The sequence below is a fragment of the Rhodamnia argentea genome, chromosome 2 (assembly GCF_020921035.1).
Source record: "Rhodamnia argentea isolate NSW1041297 chromosome 2, ASM2092103v1, whole genome shotgun sequence".
In the NCBI taxonomy this organism is placed as follows: domain Eukaryota; kingdom Viridiplantae; phylum Streptophyta; class Magnoliopsida; order Myrtales; family Myrtaceae; genus Rhodamnia; species Rhodamnia argentea.
The window spans coordinates 22,008,726-22,017,329 of NC_063151.1; the positions used below are offsets into that span (position 1 = coordinate 22,008,726).

At 45.2% G+C, this 8,604-nt stretch overlaps 2 protein-coding genes across 2 annotated transcripts; both read right to left on the reverse strand.

The window, feature by feature from the left end:
• Positions 1–552: 552 nt before the first annotated feature.
• LOC115751416 (probable serine/threonine-protein kinase WNK11) lies at positions 553–2,564 on the reverse strand. Its single transcript, XM_030689327.2, has one exon. The coding sequence runs from the start codon at positions 2,017–2,019 to the stop codon at positions 646–648; it is 1,374 nt and encodes a 457-aa protein (XP_030545187.1). The 5' UTR covers positions 2,020–2,564; the 3' UTR covers positions 553–645.
• Positions 2,565–4,821: 2,257 nt separating this feature from the next.
• LOC115751412 lies at positions 4,822–8,180 on the reverse strand. The gene is made up of 2 exons (XM_030689323.2): positions 7,151–8,180; positions 4,822–6,204 (listed from the first exon to the last, which is right to left on the reverse strand). The coding sequence occupies exons 1-2, from the start codon at positions 8,163–8,165 to the stop codon at positions 5,024–5,026; spliced, it is 2,196 nt and encodes a 731-aa protein (XP_030545183.2). The 5' UTR covers positions 8,166–8,180; the 3' UTR covers positions 4,822–5,023.
• Between the last annotated feature and the right edge of the window lie 424 nt (positions 8,181–8,604).

Genomic DNA, 8,604 nt, shown 5'->3' on the forward strand with positions numbered 1-8,604 from the left:
TGGGTAAGTTTCCTTGTCTGGGCCTCCTCCTCCTCCTCCTCCTCCTCCTCCTCTTCTTCTTCTTCTTCTTTTTGACTCCCCCTCCCCTTTAACTTCCAGAAAATACACAGATGACAGAAATCAGGCCCCATCGTTGGGATTGGGAATAGCCACTTCTTTGAAGAACATCAGTGAGAACACAGGCAACTTCTAGTCAGGTTAGAACTGGGAAGTCTACAAGTCTAAACATGTCAAGTGGGAAGTTTCCGAAACACGTTCTACTTGACAGGATGCAAGGGAGCAGTCATCAGATATCCGCTCAAGCGTAGGGTTTCTAGCCTTCCTATTTTCTGCAAGGCTTCGGATGAATGCCAGAAGGAATTTTGCCCGTCAAAATGTAACTGCTTTGCGGTGGCTAGAAAAATGTAGGGTTCGAGATTATCTGCGCAGCATCTTACGTTTACACGGAATACCGTGGACTTGGCCAAACTAACCACTGAAATCGCAATTTCTCTTAATCTGCAATCAAACTCAACATTGCAGAGATAAACGTCAATTGCAACATAGGTGATCTGAAGAAACCTCGTATTTGACTGAATCAACAAATCATCCAAAGATGATGGTAACTACAGCATTGCAAAAACAAGAAAGGAATGAAAAGGTACATCAGATAACTGGTATCCCCTTCTTTCCCATCCACTTCTTCCTATTATTTTCTACTATCTCTTCCCTAAGGGACAACAGATCGAACGAACACTTATAGATCTGTGAGTTCACGGCAGGCAACGGCTGAGGCACTTGTTCTTGAGGCAGGTCACGGACACAAGCTTCTTGAGGCAGGTCACGGACACAAGCTTTCCAGCTGGGCACCATCTCCACGATCAACCGGTCCATCAACTCGGCCACAACGTTAGCATCGTGTTTTGACAAATCAAGCTGCTCCATCATCTCCTGAGCAATTGAGACCACCGTGTCGGAATCCAGATAGAATGCAAACTGTATTTTGTTGGCTTTGCCCTCAGGACCCACGATGTGCAATGTCAGCGAAATTGATGTCTCATCACTCCTTTCCCCTGCTAGTCGAAATTCATTACACCCCATGGAAATCCGCAACTCAAAACCTGAGCTTGGAGCAGTTCCTCTTCCACCCTCGTTGGATGGACATAAGCTTTTTGGAGCTGTTTCTGGCTTCGAAGCTTTCGATCCAACAATTGCAAGGAAGGGATCTGTCAAAAGCTCCACCGCAGACGGCCTCGAAGCCGCAGGCAAAAGACACTTCTCAATGAACTGCTTAGCATCAGGGTCCTTCACCTTCCCAAGCGAGATGGGTTTGACCCCAGAGAGGACCTTCTTGTAAATCTGCGCAGAATTCTTGCATTCTCCATAAGGGCATTCTAGAGTAATCATCTCCAGCATACACATCCCAAAAGAGTAGATGTCGACAAGCTCGTTGTAGTCCTCCTCGTAAAGCTCGGGAGCCATGAATTCAGGAGTCCCAATCACGCTGTGTGCGGTCGGCTGTTGCATCACAATGGCCAATCCCAGATCACCAATCTTGACATGCCCATCATACCCATTCACAAAAATATTATCGCACTTCAGATCCCTGTGAATGATCGGCGGATCGTGACTGTGCAAATAGTGTATCCCCTGAAGGATCTGCCTCCCCCAGTTCTTGATCGCCTTCATGTCCACATGCTTGTGCTTCTTCCGGTACTGCCTCAGATTCCCAGAAGTGAAAAGCTCGGTGATGATGTTGATGGTCTTCTTCTCCTCATCGACCCAGGAATTATAGAACCTGATGATGTTCCCGTGCTTAACCGACTTGAGCACGTTGACCTCCTCGTAGAGCCTCCGGATGAGGGCCGGCGACTCCGAGAAGTGGTCGACATCGACCCGGTTCCAAGCGACTTCGATCCCCTGAATTTCATCAAACGCCTTGTAGACAGTCTTGAAGGCGCCCTCGCCCAAGACCTCGTCGTACCTACCGTACCTCCCAGACGGGTCTTTCTCCACGAATTCACCGTCCTCGGCCTCCATCAATCAAAGAATCAAGCGCGGTCGCGCGCACAACGTCGAAAGGGAAGAGAGACGAAAAAAGAAGGCAAGGGAGAGAGAGAGACAGACAGAGAGAGAGGGCGCGAAAAGGGACAGCGAGATCAAGAAACCTCGAGCTCGGATCTACGGGAAACCTGAGGCGACGGGATCGAGCGGAGGTGTTCGGAGAAGGCTTCGCAGGCGATCGTGAACGAATCAAGAGCCGACCGGAGTCGGTGGCGGCTGCGGACGTCACAGAGATCCATCGTCGACGGCCAGAACTACCGATCTCGCGCTCGGTATCTTGCAGATCCTTCTTGTGGGGGATGGGACCGTAAGCAGGAAGGAGGAACAGGGTGTTTGGATTGCGGAACGTGGGCTGTGGATTTCTAGGGTTTCCAAGAAAGAGTTGACCCCCGGGATGAGGGGGGGATATATATAGCGGAAGATCCTTGGAGTTGGAGTGGCGTTCGGATTGGGAAGGGCCTTATCGCTTTTAACAGGTGTTCAAACCTGCAACACTCATCCAATTCCAAAGTGTAGAAAGAAAAGTCAAACGTCCGAGCTACCTCGTACAAAACCAAATAGCTACGCGAAACATGATCCCTCGGTTGATTTCGCAGTTTGAATTTTTCAAACCCCACCTTCTTTAATTTTATTTCTCTAGATCGCGTGGGAGGATCAATTCACGAAATATTAGCTAATTTGTCCGCCTTTTATCTTTATTAAAACATTTTATCGGATAAGCTTGGCTCGTGTAGATACGACATCTTTAAATTGATCCAATCATATGAATTTTTCGGTGCTCGTTCGAACTGAATTCATCGAGCGAAATATATCTGATGAATTTTCTCTGAAAACACATTTTATTTCATGATAATTATTTTGTTATCCCCTAAACAAAACAACCATTGAAAGTGCATTAAATTTACAATTTTTTCTCTGAAAAGCATTTTATTATATCATAGTTATTTTGGTTACCCATAAACAAAACGGGCATCGAAAGTGCATTAAATTTACGTAATTTGGAAAGTTTAGCTTTTATACAGGTTGCAAAACCTGCTCCCTCAAGCACGCATTTCCACCCCTAACCCCTCAGTGGTTAGCTCTGACCAATTTGCATAATCCATAAATGTGAATAGCAATTGTACTCAACCTACGCGTGGGTATAAATCTAAAGGATGAAGAAAACAAACCTATACTAACAAATTTAATTTCATCACTTTTATGACCTTTTGCTATTAAGGCACCAGGTTTAAGTTAATACTATTAGCATCAAAACATGTTAACCTACTTGACAAGATATTAAAAGATTTTTAACCACGTCATCCGAATTTGACCCATGTAATTTGGTTCTAACTAAATGGGTCAGGTCCATCTAATGAATAACCTAATCTAAATTATACCAAGATAATATATTGTTAATCCTGTTTATTTGGTAAATTACCTATATAAATTGTTCTTGTTCTTCTTTCATATTTAGATTGTAGATATACTGAAAAGCAGCAAAATCATCTTTAATTGGTAATTACTTATATTTATCTAATTTAAACTTACTATCTTTTACAGATTAAGAAAATGTAACTTTGATTGTAACTGTACTACTCAAGTCTCATCATCCAGGCGACGGCGTTTTGCTTGTTCATGGGAAGAACCAAAGGAAGGAGAAACCAAACGAGCAGACTTCAAAAACTAAAGCGAAATGACTGTTCAAGTTAAACTCAGGAATCGCAAACATAGGAAGACATGAGAACATGCCTCGGAGCAGCCCACAAAACTTGCCTGAAATAATTCACTCGGATTTGTCCCCGCCGGATTCTAGTTAACGTGAGCAAAAGCATGATATCAGATCCTGCCTACACAAGTGCTGAATCATTCTAGTCGAAAGCCGAGTATCAATACTCCATAACTAGAAAAGTTAGCATCAAAAAGATTCCCACGGTTCAGACAGATATTACCTTATCAATCAAGTGAAGCAACAGAAGAAAGACTTTGGAAATTGATGCTGCAAGCGCTTCCAGGTTAGATGCCGCCCACTCCATTTGCACTTCATCGAGGTATGCCGTGACCCGTGCCTTTGGAGTAGAGAAGAAACATACATGAACGGCCACTTTCGGTTATGGTAGGATACTCAGTTCCATGGGGATCGGCATTCTAGGGGTGGGCTCTAATTTACCCGATACAGTAGCAAACTCAAACTAGAGTCTGTTCATAAGCTCTGGTGCATAGCAACTTGAGCTTGATTGAGTCTCACACTCATGCTTGAACTTGGCTCAATACCAAGCTCAAGATCCACTGAACTCGAGCTGAACTCGACTAGCCATGATTTAAAAACTAAGATGAAGCTCAAACACCGGAGAGCCAACGGCGCATGTTTAATCTTTGAAATCATGACAAAACAAAGAATGCCCAGACTTCTCTACAGCGAAGCTAAACAAGAAAACCTCTAGAAAATCTCTCAATGTAACCAAACATAGTGGATATACAAATTCACAGATTCATACTACAACTACCAAACAAATCAATTAAAGATGATGAACTAAACATTGACATAAGATTCTCGTAAAGCTACAGCACAAAACTGTATTCTGAGATGACCACATTGAAGGGCAATGTCACAGCGAAAAAGAGCAAAAACTGATGAAAAAAAAGCAAGGCCATTGAGGATGTTCTAAGCATATACATGAGACAAAGTCAAATTTAGTGATAGGCTTGATACTAATCTATACTCACTCGGATATAATTTTACCCATGAATGATTGATAACACACCCATCCAAAGGCCACATAAGATACTAGCACATGATTATGCTAATTTCTTTGTATTCTATGAACAATTTTGTATCTCGACATAATAGATATGTAAATTCTCATATCTTAAGGGCTGTAATAATGATACATATCAACAAGTTATACTAGTATAAACAGACTACTGCACGACAAGTCACAAGCATTATTTATCTGGGTTTGAGTCCTAATAGCATCTTAGAGAGAAAAAGAGAGAGAGTTCAAGCGCCACACTGAGCCTTGGCCGAGTAATTTGGTGCACCTCCAAAGCTATTATTCGGCATACTGCTAAGCCAGTGACAGTCTTCAAATGAGCACCTGGACCCATAACTTGGCCACGCCACATCAGCTGGCTTGATGAAAGTGGGTCCCCATGCAGGGGTCCCATCTTCATAGGAGTTATGGGTCAACCGCTTCAAATCAGAGCCGTCCAATTTTATCGTGAAGATCTCACCATAAGGTTGGTAATGATGAGAGTTTGAGATTGGCTCGGCTGATACGGCTGCATAGTCCGATGTAAACACTATGCTCTTCCCATCTGGACTGAAGTATGGGTGGTTAGTCCGCCCACCGGACCCACTCTGAATCAATTTCTTCAGCCCAGTACCATTCGGGTGGATCAGATACAAACCGAAGCTCCCGCTGCCAGGGTTTTCCCGGTCGGATGCGAAGGCAATCCACTCACCATCAGGGGACCAATTACACATCGTGTCCGACCATGACCCATCTGTCAGTCTGTAGAGCCCGCCTTTCTCTCCCTCGACCGCATCCATTATGTACAAGTTTTTATGGCCTGATCGGCCTGAACGGAACACGATCCACTTCCCATCAGGAGAAGGCGCAGGGAAAGCATTGTTCTTGCCATTGGTGGTCAACCTCTTCACCCCCAACTGGTCATCATCATCCACGTTGATGGATATGACATCAACTTCGGTGCCCTCTGTAGCAAAAGTAGGACCCGTGCTAGTGTAGACCACCCCGCTTCGAACCGGGTCCCATGAGGAGGAGAAGGCCATACCAGAGTATATCTCGTGTCGATTGGAACCATCTCGGTCCACTACGTAGACACCCGGCATATTGACATAGGCAATGCGATCACCTGCAGGCGAGAAAGATGGGAAGGACCCGTCGATTCGGAAGAGAGAGAGGCCTGCCACTGGGCTTTGAAGATTTTCAAGTAACAAATGAGGACTTTGCGTCTCTCTCCCATTGTCATCACCTCTACACCTATGGTACCCAACTTGGCCCAAGTCGGGGGAGATAAATGGGTTGAAGTGGTGAGTGTTAGGTGACACAAGCCGAGTTAACTCCCTGAATTCACTTTTGTCAAGATCAAAGAGCTCTATGTGACGATAACTTGAATCGGGTCGTCTTGTAGCAACAGCGATGAACTCCTTGTTACCTGAAAAGGAAAAATCCGAAGGATATCGTATTGGAGACTTGACAAGAAAGAGAGATCAAGGCAGAACTTCAGTAGTCCTCTGTCACAATATAAAGAACAGAGAAAAGAATCTTGCAAAGATACTGTTGAATGAGTCAATGAGTATACTTCATTGCAGAATCAACTCTCGGGTCATACAGTAAATGGTGCTTGTTTAGATATTTTTAAACTTATTGAACCTAACTTTGTTCAAGCAACACTAACAAATACAAAATATGTGAGTTCCATATCCATCCCTGTTAAAATCTATGCATATCATCAACATTCTTACTGCAGCAAACCAAACCTTATGCACTGTAATTTGATACATAAGGTATTTATACCAATTCTCCTGATTTAGTTGCCGAAGTCTAAACATTGGATTTTTTTGAAGCTCCAACACCCAAAAGGAACCATTAAGAAATTGGGACGACTGTTAGATACTTAAGGAGCAAACGTATCACTCTACATGGTCCATCTAACCAATCATCTTGCATCAAGTGTCATCAACGGCTTTACTTTCATCTCGAAAAGAACCTCATATCACTTGATATCAGATAATTAACACGGATAAGCCACATAAAGTGATGACGAAATGCTCCCGACTCACTTGAATATTTATCTGAAAAGAGATAAGGACACACACAATTTACCAACAAAAAAAGTCTAACCTCAATTGCACTCGTTTGAGTTCAATTTTTTTTTTTGCACCCTTATTTCCATATTTCTACAGTCAATCTCCTAGGTTTTAGCAGTCACTTGCATTCCTAGTCCGGATTCGTGTTGTCTAATGAAACTTCACTTTCGATTACGTTAATCTCATGGACAAGCTCGTTCATTTCTTGGTTATTGTACTAATTGCATTCACTGTTCTTTAAATGACAAATTTAAGTATAGCAAATAGTATTGTGCACGCAATGGTCGTCACCTGGAGAAGTGGCCGGAGTGAACGCGTGAACGCCCGGCGGTGTCACCCGCTGAGTCACCACCGACTCGGTTGAAATCCGCCCCCAACTCGGCAAAGTAGCCTTGTACACGCTCCACCACCCATCGTCGCCTCTCCGGTGAAAGAACAGCGTCGAGTCATCGACCCAGCACGGCCAGCCGCCGTGCTCCACCACCTTGACCCGCTGGCTACCGTCCCGGGTCAAGAACACGTACACGTCCGTGCCGAGCTCCTCCACCTCGCCGCCCCACGCGCCTCCCTCCCCGTACGACGCCACGGCGGTCCAGACCCCCGACGGCGACACCGCGGGGCTGTAGTCGGCGGCCCCGTAGGGGGTCAGCCTCCGGGTCGACCCGGTCCGCAAGTCGGTCGAGTAGACCGCGGCCCAGCTCGACCTCGGCACGCCCGAGTCCTCGTGAGTGGACACGTAGATCAGATTCTCACCGCTCAAGCTGGGCCTGTCTTTCATCGAAATCACGCTTTTGCCACTCCCCACCAGAGGCACCTGAACTCTCGGTGGAGGAGCCTCGAGAGCCGATCTTTTGCGGAGGCTCCGCACAGCATCCCCATCGTCGTCGTACACGGCGTCGTAGTAGATGCTCGACGAGCCGTTTCGCTCGGTGACGTAGATCAAGTGCAGAGAAGGTGGGGATTGGTCGGGCGAGAGAGATAGGAGAGAGGAGGAAGCGGGAGGCGAGAGCGAAGGGAAGTGGCCGTTGAAATTCACGGAATTGCCATCGGTGACCTTGAGCTCGTCGGTGGGCTTCGGGGATTGGTCTGGTCGAATCGGGAGGGAAAATATGTCAAAGGCATAGTCGGAGCGGCCGAGCGTGGCGAAGATTATGCTGCTGCTGCTGCCGCCGCCGCCGCCACCGTGCTCCGCCGAGGCATGGAATCGGGCAGAGAGGACGTGGAAGAGGAAGAAGCAGAGCGTGAGTGGTGGCAGAGCTGTAATTTTCATTTTGCAGGGAGATTGATTGACGACGCCGTTGGGCATGATAGAGTTGATCTGTTTTATATTTTAGAGGTAGGGAAAACAGACAAATTGCCAAAGTGGCCCTCGTATTTTGCACATATTCAGTAAAATGTCTGTCTATAACTTTTTGTCCCTAGGGTGTTAATTTGTCGCCTCAAAACTTTTAAGGGTGTTGTTGATCCACTCTGATTTCTTATCCTGCGGAATATTTCCCGAAAATAGAAATGAGAGACTGGGATCATTTTCCATTTTTTAAGAGTTGTTTAAGTTAAGTTATTTGAGTTAACATTACGAGAAATCCTTAACTGGTATAACTGCGACAAGTTTATCCTAAACTCTTTTTTTTTACCACCAAAAATCCTAAATTGGTGCTGTTGTGACAAATTTACCTCATATTGGCACACATGTGACAAATTTACATTCCATTAATTTTCGTTAAATTTTATCGTTAAATTGCCGA

What these genes read in the sequence shown, in the direction of transcription:
- LOC115751416 (XM_030689327.2), bottom strand. Translation starts at nt 2,019, where the DNA reads ATGGAGGCCGAGGACGGTGAATTCGTGGAGAAAGACCCGTCTGGGAGG.
- LOC115751412 (XM_030689323.2), bottom strand. Translation starts at nt 8,165, where the DNA reads ATGCCCAACGGCGTCGTCAATCAATCTCCCTGCAAAATGAAAATTACA. An exon ending in CACTCCGGCCACTTCTCCAG is followed by an intron (nt 6,205 to 7,150) that starts GTGACGACCATT and finishes TTTCCTTTTCAG; the next exon opens with GTAACAAGGAGTTCATCGCT.